Consider the following 15,395-nt stretch of genomic DNA (forward strand, 5'->3'; position numbering starts at 1 on the left):
AATTCTTAATATTAAATTCAATTCTTAGAATATTCAAATCTATCTATAGTTTGATCGAATCTTCGATTATAAATCGACGTAAAATTTTTGGATACTACAAGCGTAGCCATCGTTCAGTATCTCGTAAACGTCTGATGAAGAAGTACATGTTACAAGGCTTATACGTCAAATCTATAGAACACCTGAATATAACTGACTTCCCAATATTTCAATATTCCAGGTCCCACAGCTATATCGGATGTCGATTAATACGAAACATGAGAAGTCAATCAATCGATATGTTCAATGGCACGTAATCTTGATAAAAGCTGTACAAACTTGCAGTCCTTTCCTTGTTTATAACGGGAAATTGAATACTTTGTAATTAAATTGTAGAAACAGAAGCAATAAAATGTTGCGTGGCCTGTCGCAATAACGTAACGAATCGATATAATGGTTGCCACAGATTAATTAATTAATATCAATCCCGCGATCCTCCATCGCAGCTGTCTTTATTTCCGCGTAGTTTGTATCGAATTCGTCGCGTTTCATCGTGAGAAATCTTCAGCCGTTCCAAAAGTTTCGTAAAGATTAATCCTTCATAATTGAAGAGCGGAAGTAGATAAAGTTGCCAGTATCGAAACTAAAGTTTTCTGGGAAACGACTGTTTATGAGAAATTGTTTGTTTATGGGAATGTTATTTATTAGAAAAATATAACGATACTTATTTATTACGCATATTATAATACTTTATATAATTTTACGATATCTCTATTCTATCGTTTCAAAGATCTGTTAATTAACGATAAAAAAAATATCTTCTTTATATCTTAAGAGAAGATATGTAAGTCCATTATGTAGTTTGCTTAAGAAGGTCAGTAGAGATTTTCTTATCTGATGGGATAATTGAGGCAGATTTATCTACGCACATGTTCAAGCACGATGGAGGGAGTTTGCTGGCACATGGTGCACACAGTCTAATTTAGGGAACTAATCGTATAACATACATCATACACAACCTCTATCACGTATGAAACGTTAAAAACTGTACGAATTATTATGATTACACTTCCCTTCATATTTAGTGATATTAACCTTCATACAAACAACCTCTTCAAGCAAAAACAAAATTCTTTTTCGAAAATGGCACTTCCAATTCTTCTTATTCTCACTATTTAATTGCTAGCCGTATCAAGTAACAACGAAAAAAATAATAATATCTAAACGTTAAGCAGGTCCATATTTTGGGGGATACAATTAAAAAAGTAAATCGTCGGTGGAATATTGTTTCACCTATCAAGAATTTTGGAAGATATAATTAGAAAGGTACAACCTGGGTAGAAAATTGTACTCCTTATCGAGCATTTTTGAAAATATAATTGAGAAAGTGGAATCTGGATAGAAAATTGTTTTACCTACGAAGCATCATAAAAAGTAAGTTTAATAAAACTATACCTTGGATATTTCATATATTTCTTCATATTATACGCATTCGTTAAAATTTTACACTCCCAAACATCCTGCTATACTTGCACAAAAAAGCGCAGTCTAGTAATATCCCCCTCACTGCTCCTCGCATTTTCTTTCTAATCATCTCTCGTTCGCTTTTCCTGATATTATTCTCAGCGTAAGTTCAGAGTGGCGGTTTTTAAACTCAGGAACGCGCGGCTGTTCGTTAAATGAAATATCAAACGTAAGAATTGCCGCAGTCTTAACGCGAGATAATTCATTTCGTAGCACAGAGCGCACGTCGTTGAATATTAATTCATATCTCATATAAGTTGCGAATAAAAAAAGCAGATAAAAGAGGACAAAAATCCGATAATTACCGCGAATCTTTACGCAATTTCAAGAAATACAAAAGAAATTTGTTTGTAAGCATGCTACTAAGTATTATTAAAAGTACTGTACTTTCGATATTTTACATATTCTTGCATATTTTCTACATTTTTCTGTATTTTTGTATCCTTAAACTTTCCGTAAACGCGTAAACGTCTGCGCTCTGACAATGACAAGGAAGATTCTACTGATAAAAATAAAGCATCGAATTTCACCGAACTCTCAGAAATGTAATTCTCAGATCACATAAATTAAAAAGAAAGAACAAAAGAAAATACAAATATATATATATATATATATGTATGTATATATATAGTATGTATATAGTATGTATATATATGTATGTATATAGTATGTATATATATATATATATATACATACGTAGCCACAAATCAATTTGGATCACGACAGATAAAATAGGTAGCAATAATGTCTCCACGAACATTATCATAATTTATTGGAATTTACATAAAAGTCAAAGAATGCTACTGTTTCAATGACACGGCGTTTTGTACAGTTAGATAAATATGAATTGTGTGTTTGAACAAGTGTTCGGTCGTGTTTCACGCGACGAAAAAGGAAATCACAAGACAAGGTGTCGCCTCGTTGGAAGCAACAAATCGCAATACGAGGGTGGAAATTGGGTGACACCGGGAGGATTACGAGGGATGAGAAATCTGTCGAGAGCGTGAAAGGCTCGCGGTCACCGGGTTTCTCCAGTTCTGTCGCTTTTAACGCCGAGTTCTACCGCTTCGAGGATAGAAGCTGCGAAATATCGAGGCCATTGTCCAAAGATTTTCAAGAATATCCGATGCAACGTCTTGAAATTTACGAGAGCAAGTCTGATAAATTCTTATCTCTGGTACATTCGTGGCCAATTTTTTAATACCCTCGTAACTTGTAACGACAAATAAAAATATTGGTACAGGCCAATTTTTTTTGGATAAAATCTTGTGTGAATTTACAAAAAATACGATTCTTCGTTTAATTTTTTCCCCTTATTGTCTTTACATATTTGGAGTTTAAACGCGTCATAAGTACGTTTTTTTTTTAACATGATTACGTAGAATTCTTATTCTGAATAAATTATTTGTTTCCGCTTCATAACTGTTTCTAAATTACAGTGCATTTAATCTTGAAATGCACAGTAACATTTTATACTTTTTACGTTCTAAGGAATTTTCAGGATCGGTTAAAAATTAAATTACAGTAATGGTAATACTCAATATTAATGTCAGACGTGGATACTTCACTGTTTTGTATAATAATTTGTTATCTTGGCATCGATCAAGGTATTTAATATACAAAGCGTACAGATTAATAAGAATTTTAATTAATCCTTCTTCTATAGTATTCACCGTTCTTTTCGAGCTCGTACCATTTCAAATAGACTTTCGAATAGATTTCAAAGATTTGTCTGTTCAAATAAAACGCGATCTTTTTTATTTCCCTATCAGTCGTCCCGTTACTGTTCCGTAGTTTCCAACAGATTACAGATTCGTTTAAAAAACATTTGTAACGAAAAACAAACCCACTCGCAGAAATGTTATTCAATATCGCATTTATAACTTTCATAGACATCCTCCTCTCGTTGCTATCATTGTAAACAGATTGAAACTTCGTTTGCAAACACTCGCGATTAAAAAAAAAAAAGAAAAGAAGAATTAATCTTAAACAATTTTATCTTGTGTTCCATTTATAATTTTCATAATTGTCTTCCCGACGTTGTATCATTTTAAATGGCTTTTTTCTATCCATCTATGTTGCAGCGAGATCAACGGTCCTAATTACTAAATTGCACGATGTGTTCATACAAATTCACTTTTTATGAACGCGATGAAACGAAATGAAACCTAAGTAGAGATTTGTTTTCTCATCAAGTATAACGAGTTTTATACTTTGGATAGATTGCCTCGTTGTGAGAAGGTCTTAATCGTTTATAATTGCGATTAAGTAATTGCAATAAGTCATATTTTTAAGAAACGTTCTCACATGCTGTCACACACTCTAATTAGAAAAGGATCATGAAACATTCGGTTTATGATATTATTTGTTTGTAAATCTTCCTGCTTCCGGAAACTTTTTTAAATATGAAAATATTTATATACAAAATTAAATATTTTTTTCAATATCAACACTTCTTGCGTTTATGTTGTCCTAGTCAGAATTATATTATTTCGTGTATCCTGTTGCTTTTTATATGATAGTCCTCCCGTTGGCCGCGGCTTCGTTATCAAGCCTGAGGCCCTCGTCACTAGTGTAACTATCGACAATAAAGGTACCCCACGCGCGACCGGACGATGGAGAACTTCAACGCAGAACCGCTACCACCCGCGAGCCCTCCCCGGGAGGGCGCCTCGAGCTCGGACTCGGATATTCAGACTCGACATATATATTATTATATATATTATATATACTATTATATCTATATAATATATGTATTTATATCTATAAATATATGTATAAATATATCTATTTAAAAAAATAAAGTTGACCTTCATATATCGCCAATAATATCGCGTGCGTAAAAAGAAACTAATTACATTTAATTCTTTTTTTACATTTATTTATTTTTTATTATTATTTTTTTCACAACTAATTACATTTAATTATTACATTTACATACATTTAACTATTATTACATACATTTACATACATTTAATTATTATTTTTTTCATAATTATATCTCGTTTGAAATATTTTTCGACATAATTAATTGTTTCAAAAACACATATTCCAGCCTTCTAAATGATTTATTTTGCGTATTATACGAATTATTCCATCTATAAATAAATTGTTCTCTATACACACAAACACGCACACAGTCTGTTAATTACACGAGTTAATTGTAACATTTTTCTCGATAAGTTGACAGAGCAAGAAAAATGAGCGACGAACATACCTACAAACTAATCTACTTCAATGCCCGTGGTCGTGCCGAACATATACGGTATATATTTGCATATGCTGGCATCGAGTATACCGACGAGAGGATCCCCGAAGAACTCTGGCCTGAATACAAGGATTGTAAGCGTGAAGAATCGATTTTTACTTTCATCGTTCAACTCTCAGATATCTACCATTTACTCAAACTTTTCTGTATATAAATCTTTCGTTTCACGTGCAGGCTAAACTTACTTAAAGTAAAATTTCATACGGAATAAAGTCGAACTTTTCATTAAGTTTTGCTTCCGTAATATCGTGTTTATCGAATACCAACTTAATTCACTTACGATTCTCGAATTTTTGTGTTGCAATCTTTATTGTTTTCAATGAATCGAAGCATTTCGAATATTTTGAGAAAACCGTAAATAGGTGACTTAAAATAGGAATACAAAAATACTTCTACGTTTCTCGTTAATTTAAAAACTTTTTAGGACTTGTCGGAAAAAAAGGATAAAAAATTGAAATCAGTTCGGAAATGAACAAGAACACAGCTAAAAAGTCGAAAGAACAAAGCAGACATAAAATTCGATCTTCCGTTGCGACATTTCTATCGTAAATATTATAATAAAAGTTTTACGCAGCATAGTCTTCGATATAATCTTATATGTCGCTTGCAGATAGAGAAACCAAAAATCAACGTAAATCTGTAAATCAATCCTGTCGGTGTAAAACACAAAATTACGTTCGCAAGAGACATTCGATTTATATTCCTTGCATTTCAATTTTCATTACAAGAACCGTGTACATTTTCTAATATTTTTTCCGTGTCTGGTATTATCTTTTATCCTTGATTTTAAAAACTTTAGGTTCTTCCCAACAGTCAAAAACACGCGATACCATGTCCATCGTAATCGTAAGAAAAGAAAAAAAGGAGAAAGAAGACATTTCTGTGTTTCTTTACTAGGCCATGTTGATTAAAACCGAAATGATTTCGATTCATCTATTCACAAGAACGCAACGGCCTCGGAAGCTGTGTTGTGATTTCCTATCGATCGTTTCCCTCTACACAGTGTTCATATGAGCCATGTTTGTTCTTAGCAATGCCTTATAAAAAACTGCCTGTGCTGGAGATAGACGGGAAACCGGTAGCGCAGAGTAACGCTGTGGCGCGATACTTGGCGAGGAAGTACGATCTAATGGGAAAGGACGAATGGGATGCGATGATATGCGACGAGCTCGTCGATACTCTTGGAGATTTGAAGCAAGGTGAGTAACTGATGAGATGACTTTGCATTTGTCTCACCACAGAGACAGACGTTCAAGAATTCATTGTGAAAAGACGAGTACAAACAAGATACGTATGTAGTATCGTGGACGAAAGGCCTGGGAAATATCGGGCGAACTATGAACAGTGTCGCGAGAGCCGAGGCGCCGTCGGGCCCATCAATGTGTCATCGGTCTTTTCAAGTGCATAGTTTCGTGGAAAAGACCTACGTGACCCTGGCTACGAGCGTCTGCAGAACACGTGTGCGGTGGGCCTAGGAAAAGGACAACAGAATGCGACAACGGCCAGAAAGGGGCAGTCGAGAAACAGAGTGCGAGTCGAGGAGCAGAGTGTGCGAGTCGAGGAGCAGAGTGCGAGCGGAGGAGCCGAGTGCGAGTTGAGCGGAGACGGAGGTTGCGAGTGGCGTTGCCGATAGAGTGTGGATTGCGCTGTTTTCTGTACGTTTGGTGTGAATAGTTCAAGCTAAGCCACAACCGTCTTTTCTGTCTGATTAACATCTCTATTGTCCACTTTTTGTAAACATATTACATCACGATATTACACGTATGTCTTTCCGTTAAGCGAATGTTACAGTTTGTTTGCAAAAGTCAGTTTTTAGATTATAGAATCGTAGATAGAATTTAGAGGATAGAAACTTTTAGTAGTCACTTTTAGTTTAGTAAAGTCTTATCGACAATAAGCAGACTACGTTATGATACAACGATTCCAACTGAAGATTTCTATCGACATCACGAATTCGATGGCTTCCAAATTTTCTTCTCTGCAATCTCAGACGCTCAACTCGAAAGAATCTTTTAGATCCCCCGACAAACACTCGACTCAGGTTATCTATTATCGTAATCTTCCTACGGGATTTTTTTTAACTGCGTTGCGTTAACGAATAACGGGATAACATCACGTTTCTCTCAACGCCTTTCAACGTTCTACAACTTTTATTCTTTGCAAATCCCTGTCTCTATATGATAAACGCTGGTTATCCGCGGAAGGAGCGAGGACAACAAAGTGTTACTCAATGATCAAAGACAGAAAGATCCTGGTACGCGATAACGTTAGTAATTTCCAATTACGATATGTGTGATTACGTAACATCTGCTGTCTGCATAATGCGTTAACGATCCGCGCGTTGATCGCATAAATATAAATCGAAGGGAATGGAATCGCTCGAAACTCATGCAACTATCCGCAGGTGTTTAAAATCGTGTTTTTACACCGCCAACGTAACGTCACGCCAGTCGAATCGAAAAATTATTACTAGACAGAGAAGGTGAACAAAAAACGAGGTAAATAGGCTACCGATTGAATAATATCATAACGATCGTATCTCTGGTTTTTGCTCGTCTTTTATATTTGTTTCAAATGTATAAAATATAATCGTATCGATATCGTCCACGATTAAAGCCATCCATCCGCCATCGACGAGGAACGAACGATTATATTTTATCATTTATGCGAATCCTTCTCTTCTCTTCTTTCTCTATTTACGCCCCTCGCCTTGCTTCGTACCGCCGATGATTCACAATTCGATGCACCTGAACAGCTGGAACGTCGCAGATTTTTCCGTACGATAACAAACGCGTTTTTGATGGCCTGCTTTAAACCGTGACGATCGCCATGACGTGCATCAATTGTCGAATGATGTAGTGCGACGATACTCCTACGCAACTTTTTTTTACGCTGTTTTTTCCTCCATTTTTTCTTCCTGTGTGTTATCACATGATCACGAGATACCTGTATAGAAGATGCAAAGAGTCTGTGAAGAATTTACAGATATTTAAGATTATCATAATGATTAAGCAAAAGCTAAGACGCAAAATATTGCTCAAGATGTAATTATGTAATATTTACTCAATTTCTAGAAGACTGTTTATATCTTGTTGTTATTCTTGATATGGAGATAAATATAGTATACTTTATTAAGACCTAGATAAAAGACTTTTTTCTCGTTTCTCTTCTCTTACTTAATCACTAAGAGTTATACAACGTTTATTCGATAATTCTGCTTCTCCTGACCTTTCCACAAATGGTTGTTTATATCTCGACATTCTTGGTACTTTTAATCAAATTTTAATAACAGTACTTTACTCGTCAGAAGTAAATAAAAAAGCTCTAAGTAGAAGCAAGGATTTACTTACCTTTCCTTTCTCGAATCTCAGTTAGCAATGTTGTTCCTCTTGAAAGATTCTCCAAGTTTCCAAGACAATTTCCACGCTGGTAACATTGTATATATTTCAAGTATCGTGAACCACAGGAACTTGTTGAGGCAATATTGAAGAAAGCAAAGAGAATGAAGAAATTGTAGGTACTATGAGAGGCTACTCCTTCTTTCACAACTTATTTTCTCTTCGTTTGGGGGGAAAAACACAAATGAACGTAACGGTTGGTTTCATATACGTTTCAGAAATCTGCTACTATCGCATGGTGGAGAATCCTGAAAAGAAGGAAGCGAGGAAGAATCAACTTTTGAACGAAACAATACCATTTTACTTGACTAAATTCGACCAGATTATTGGCAAAAATAAAGGATATATCATTCCTTCTACCGTAAGATTTTTTATCCAAATTTAATGTTAAAATTTTTAGTCTTTGTGCAAACTGGGCCATGTTGTCCATAAAAAATTATTGAAACTTTGTTGCGACAAGACAGCTTTAATTGTTGAGAGCAGAGTGTATCTTTAAAATTCACTCCTGTTAGTTTATGTACAAATGAATTTGCCAAGATTTTCAGCTTTTAGATAATTATTCATGTATCTTCCTCATCAAGTTTGATAGAAATTATTACTATCGTAATCAAAGCAAAGATTAAGATATGTAAAATCATTTCTCTGGATATGACACTCTTGTTTAATGAGTGATAAATGATACCATTCGAAATATCATATTTATATAATATATAATGATACTTACAAGTGTAATCACTTAAGTACAGATATCTGAATTTTTCTCACTGTCACTGACATAGATACGTATTATCGTTCCTTAGATTACTTGACCAGTTTATTTCTTTCATCACTGTGTTATTATATAACAATAATAAATAGTCACATTAAATTAATTTAGTATGATTATGTTGTTTAATAATACGTGTTTCATTGCAAAATATTTAGCGATTGAAGGGCTCATAGGAAACATGAAAGTGAAAGAATACTAGAATCTAGAGTTTACGATTTCAATTTCTTTAACGAGATATTTATCATATTACACAATTCCTGTAAATGTATTTGTAATTATATCGCCGAAGAATTGTATTTAATTAAGCTATGAAGTTGTGGAATCGTGAGAAGGCTTATTTTTATAGAACTGTCTAATTTCCATTCGACATTGATTCAGGATACACATTACTCTTTTTTACATAATACTAGTCTTGTCATTTTTAATTAACAAATACCTCCAAAGGTTGAAGTTTCTAAAATTATCCATTAAATTCTGACAATAAAATAAAAATCCAAATTCTTCCTAAAAAGCTAGTGATCTTTAGTTAAGAGTTCGATTTTTCACATTTTTCAAGGTAAATTAAAAAAATTGTTTAATAGAGGAGGTACAAAATAAATGTATACAAACCTTTTTTCAGACGACATGGGCGGACTTCGTATTTACAGCGGCCCTTGAAAATTACGAGTATATGTTTGGGGCATCAGCTTTAGATAAATATCCAGCTCTTCGAGCATTGAAGAGAAGGATTCATAGTATACCGGCCATTTCTGATTGGCTGATTAGGCGCCCATTCACCAACAGTTAAAAAGCTAAAAACGTGTGGAAAAAAGATGACCAGTACACCAGTATATATATATATGTACGCTGGCATCGCTATGTTGGTAAATGTTCGATGTTATACGTGTCGTAAAATGTAACAGTTCTATTTAAAAAAAAAAATTTCGTTTCTATGAGTACGTTAAAAGTTTAACTATAAAAAGTCTCATCTGAGCTGTGCTCCTTTATGGAAGGTATTATTGTGTTTGAAAGAACACAATATATAATAAATGTATGTATGTTGTATAATAAATGTATGTTCTTTCGAAAAAAGTTCGAAAATTTTCTTTCTTTTATTCGTACTTAACTTTTTAATAAAATGCACGATTAATTCTTGTGTCTCGTTTAAACAGCTTTTGGTCTATCGTTATTTCGAATTATTTGAACATCGTGTGAATTTACTATTTAATTTTACAATATCATTTACTATATAATTTTACAATTATAATTTTACAATATCAATAATTTACAATAAGTGAGGGAAAAATCATTGAATGTTCTAGAATTATCTAGATGTCTATATACTATTTTAAACAATACTTAACTCGAGATACTCGTTTCGTCTCTTCATGATACTTACTGGCAATACCGAGTACAAATATGATGTTCTTTGAAAATAAAAAATGGATTTGAAAACGTTAATGCACGTAAATTAAATTTGGTTTGGACATATATGACACAATTTGTATGGACAATGAAGAGTACGAATCTACGAATTTCGAGGTAAAAGTATTGATATATGTATCGATATTTCTGGTCGTTACAATATCTCTAATCAATACAAAGTTCTAACTGAATGTTAGAATGTTAAACGTTAAAACGTTTAAAACGTTAAAATGTAATAATAAAGTATAAAGTATAATAAAGTATAAAGTATAATTTCGTCTGTGGTATAATCTTTCTATTCCATTTTGTTACGTCGCACCGCGAGCAATATGGCAACCAGATGTCACCGGATACTCGCAGCGTATCCTCCATAGTTTCAAGTACCTTCCATAAATCTCATAGATTTCCTAGAAAAGGTCCTTCAAACCAAACAAACGTCTGTTTCCGAAGAATTTCTAAAGACTATTGTCTACCCCGACTGGACAAGGGAAAGTTAGTTTTTCTCACGTATGCTGCAACTTTCCTCCCACTAACCACTTTCTCTCGAGGGTGGTTAAGACCCTTCGTTAACCAATTAACAACGAAGCCACTTCCTTCACTCTCCTAACTAAAATCGTCACCTACAAATCCGATGGTCCCGTGCGCTAGACACACCCATCCTTAGCTTTCCTCCGAGACAGCATCGTCTCCCAAGACAGTTCTGATTTCACATCCTTCGAACGGTCAATATCCTTCCACCGGGTAGGACACACCCACAGATCAGTCACTCATTCATCTCGTACATATTCTCAACGCGAGAATTGATTGTAATTTCAACAAATAAATAAAAAAAAAAAATCTCGTACATACGCACCAGCGTAACTGCCTTCGTTATAAGTTGTTGGAATAAACGGTGAAATATAACTTACTATACTGTGTCATATTCATTTAACCACCTCTTATCTTAACCGAAACAGGGGAACGACTACTTCGCGGCGTCGATTCACCGAATCGTAGCGAGAATTTACGCCTCTCGCTGCTGCGACTGCGTCTCTCCGCGAACGGTCGTAACACATTGATCGACAGAAGTACTAAACTCTAATAACATAAATTTATATATTTTCTATTTCCCAGCCACCAGTTTTATGGATTTTTCTATCTTCTGTACTACTTTTATCCCTTTTATTTTTTCTTACATGAGATTATTGTAAATTTAATATCATTTGTTCGCAATATTTGTTATTTATCTTTCCTTGAATTTGAAATTTCGCGCTTCAATGTTGTGTGTTGTTCGACGTTTTATCGAACGATGTTTATCGAACTAGTTTATGAATACATACATAATCATTAAAGAATCTATAAACCTTACTAGTTTGTTTTTACTAAGTTTTGTTACAGAAAACATGTTCTCATAAGTTTTCAACTTTAATTTATGGAAATTTATTAACCTTAAACTATAAAATCATTCAATGAGTCTTTCCGGATGTTTTTATGTAGTCATAATTTCACATATCAGCACAGCTCCACCAATAGGATAAGAGTTACATGGAAGCAACAGAGGGGAAGAAGAACATATAGAGATCTAAAGGTTATTTTTGTCTCATTCAAGTTTCTGTTAACCGGCTTGGAAATTTCCTGTGCTTGTTTCGACTTTGAAATCTTAAAAAAAAAAATTGTAAGTAAATAGTATATATATAGTATATATATCCTAAATCAAAGTTTCTCTTTATAAATAATAAACCGTTTAAAAACTATATTTTGTATGTTTTTTCCTTATTCATAATTAAATAATAAATATGAAATACTTCTACAGAAAGCCGACATCCTTCAATTAACCGAACAGCAGATGATTTAAAAATTAGTAGTTGAAAGAAATAAATGTTATTACATGTTCATAATTGATCGATAAATTTAAGTATACAATTAGAAAATGTTTCTTCTTTATTGATAACTAAATAATACAGATAAGATACAAGATACTTGTACGAAAAGTCGGCGCGTCGTTCAATTAACGGAACAGCAGAGGATTTGAAAATTAGTAGTTGAAAGAAATAAATGTTATCATATGTTTATAATTGATCGATAAATTTAAGTATGCAAGTAGAAAATGTTTCTTAAGTTTGGAAGAATATATAATCATGCTGAATGTTTTGTAGTTACGAAAGTTGTCTACAAACATACATTGTACATACGACTAGTAATGGTACTAAATTACTGTTAGAGGGTCTTGGGTGTATAGAACCATATGGTTAAATTAATACTAGAGATAACGAATCGTGCGAATGTAATTAATATTTTGAAATGCGTTGTTTGCATTAATTGATAGTTTTCTTATAAACTTTTTTATAAACAATTTCATTGCTATAGAAAAAAGATAAATGCCGGTAATATGTCTATCCTACTTAAATAGAAAGTGCAATATTTTGTTATAATATTTGGCGCAAGTTTATACATTATTACATCCAAAAATAATATTCTTTTTATATCTAAGCTATATTAAAATATAAAGATACAAATAGCTATGCGAGTAGTTAGTAGTTGATGCTTTTTACTTAAATTGTCTTATACTTCATAATTTGTAATAATATAATTCTTGTCATCAATGATTCTTTGTTTTTACTTTGTATATATTATACTTCCAGGAAGATGCCGCTCTATAAATTGACTTACTTCCCAGTTACGGCATTGGCAGAACCAATCCGTTCTTCTTCAGCTATGCTAGTATTCCATTTGAAGATGAACGTATCAAAAAGGACGTCTGGCCAGAAATAAAGCCCTGTAAGCTTAAAATTTAAAGAAATTCTGTTTCTTAAATCTCATCTTTCCTAATTTAACTAAAGTAGCTAAATAAAGTAGAACACAATTATGCAGAGTATAACAGAGATTATTGTTTACTCTCCATTGCTCTATAAGATATGTGGGAGAACAATAGGTATTGTTAAGGAGACAATGCCCTTTGTTTGCTGATAAATTATCAATAAATTAAATTATATCTTTCCAAAACAGATAACAGGAAGCTAGATATTTAAGAAGCATCATAATCTGTTTGTTCGATAGAATCTTTGATTCTATTAGTTGTATGTTTTTAGTGACTCCTTATGGCCAGCTTCCTATGCTCGTAGCTGATAGAAGGAAGGTTGCTCAGTCTACAGCTATTTGCCGTTACTTAGCCAAACAATATGACTTAGCTGGAAAGACTGACTGGGCAAATCTTCATATTGATGCCACTGTTGATACTATTCATGATATTCGTCATAGTGAGTATCCAGTGCTGTTTTGCATAAATCTTATGAGAATCTTGATAACAGATAGTACATATCTGTTCAGGTATTTATTAGTTGAAATCCGATTTAATATTTGATTTAATCGAACGATACACGTATGTCAACAATACAAGACAAAGGATTAAAAAGGATTGTAATTCTATCTTCAGTATCATTTAAATTTCGCACAACACTGTATTCAAATTAGTATAACATTAGCGAATAGTATTTAACTGAAAACAAATTTTCAGAAATTGCCGCCTTCCACTATGAGGAGGACGAGAAGGTCAAAGCTGCAAAACGCAAGGCTGCTGAAGAGACGCTGCTGTTCATTTTAGAACGTTTGGACCAGCAAGTGAAGGAAAATGACGGCTACTTCTACGATGGTACTCTCTCTTGGGCTGATTTAACATTCGTTGCTCTGCTCGATTATTTGAACTTTATGTACAAGTCTGATCTGATCGAGAATTACGAGAATCTGAAGCTGCTGGAGAAAAAGGTCCTCCTCCTGCCCAAGATCAAAAACTGGATTGAGAGACGCCCAGTTAGCGAATTTTAAACTTCACGATTGCTTATGGTTTTATAAGCGTTTAAAGATTGCGGTCTTAGTGTGTTGAGAGAATGAAGAACGAATCGTGTTGATGGAAGTTTGTATGGAATATACTGATTGCTTTTAACATTCATTAGTTCCAGTTATTACCGATATTTTTGTCATTTAGTTAGGGTTTTCCCTTTAGATTACGTTGTGATAGAGAACTATTATTTGTGTATCCCTGTTAGAATTTAATCTTGGAATTAGGATTAATATTCTGTGGAAGACACAATGTTTATGTTGAAATAATATAATGTGATATTTATTAAACAATTATTTCGAGAGTTATAAATGTGCGTTCTGGAATGTAGACAGTTGGCTAGTTATTCACAGACTGACTGCCTTAGTGACCTGTGGCGCTTGTAAAGATTTTGAACCCCCACTCTCTATAATGAGTGTGACCTGAGTAGATGCCTGTGTAACGTCACGTGCCACGGAACCTTCTAGCAGCTTCTCGATACAAAGCGCTACGCTGTCAAGGCGCGACACCGACGTGCCCAATGTTCCATCCATATCCTTATGTTTCTTCCGCCGAGTTCTCGGAAGAGCATGCACGCGCCAGCCGCCGCGGTACATCTAACGAACGTACGCTAGTGGGGATGGCGCTGGGCAACGAATGGAAGAATCTGTACGATCAAACACTCTATCCGCATGCGACTGATATCGTTGTATTCCAACAATTCCTACAGAAACATACGAACTATATAAACTGTTGACACGATGTTGTGCTTTTGTATTATAGAGATAATAATAAAACCATCAAACAATCATTAATTATGTTTTTTATTATATTCATTAAGAATTGAAGATTACCTCCTTGGTGATCTTGATAATATCGTATTTTACAAATGTTGAACAAAAAAAATGTATGATTATTTTATTCAATACGTTATGAGGGTTGCTTTAAAAAAAATACGAGTTACATATTTCTTTGAAAAAAGTATGATTTTTGTCGATACAATAATGTTCTTCTGTTATCGCTTTAAAGTTGAGTACTTCGTTGATTACACGAGAGAACTCGCCTACAGCAAATAAGATACGACCGTGTGTAAAGTAATTAATCTGTTTGCTCGTTGCTAGCTACACATAAGGCTTGCGTAAAAAAAGATATGCATTTCAGTTCAGGCGGAGAATTATGTAGAAAGTCATTTTGTCGATCAATAACTTAGTTAATAAAAGATCAAATTTTCATGTACATAAATGTAAGTAACGTTCAAGT

General features: G+C 33.8%; 1 protein-coding gene across 1 annotated transcript; it reads left to right on the top strand.

Annotated features, from left to right (window-relative positions):
- The first annotated feature begins 5,804 nt into the window (after nucleotides 1-5,804).
- On the top strand, nucleotides 5,805-14,950 carry LOC143304753 (glutathione S-transferase-like). The gene is made up of 6 exons (XM_076627282.1): nucleotides 5,805-5,970; nucleotides 8,388-8,530; nucleotides 9,558-11,996; nucleotides 12,964-13,099; nucleotides 13,411-13,578; nucleotides 13,836-14,950. The coding sequence occupies exons 1-3, from the start codon at nucleotides 5,805-5,807 to the stop codon at nucleotides 9,723-9,725; spliced, it is 477 nt and encodes a 158-aa protein (XP_076483397.1). The 3' UTR covers nucleotides 9,726-11,996; nucleotides 12,964-13,099; nucleotides 13,411-13,578; nucleotides 13,836-14,950.
- The last annotated feature ends 445 nt before the right edge of the window (nucleotides 14,951-15,395 follow it).

Source organism: Bombus vancouverensis, unplaced genomic scaffold (genome assembly GCF_051014615.1).
Source record: "Bombus vancouverensis nearcticus unplaced genomic scaffold, iyBomVanc1_principal scaffold0053, whole genome shotgun sequence".
NCBI classification, from domain to species: domain Eukaryota; kingdom Metazoa; phylum Arthropoda; class Insecta; order Hymenoptera; family Apidae; genus Bombus; species Bombus vancouverensis.

What these genes read in the sequence shown, in the direction of transcription:
- LOC143304753 (XM_076627282.1), top strand. Translation starts at nt 5,805, where the DNA reads ATGCCTTATAAAAAACTGCCTGTGCTGGAGATAGACGGGAAACCGGTA. An exon ending in TCTTGGAGATTTGAAGCAAG is followed by an intron (nt 5,971 to 8,387) that starts GTGAGTAACTGA and finishes TATACGTTTCAG; the next exon opens with AAATCTGCTACTATCGCATG. An exon ending in GATATATCATTCCTTCTACC is followed by an intron (nt 8,531 to 9,557) that starts GTAAGATTTTTT and finishes ACCTTTTTTCAG; the next exon opens with ACGACATGGGCGGACTTCGT.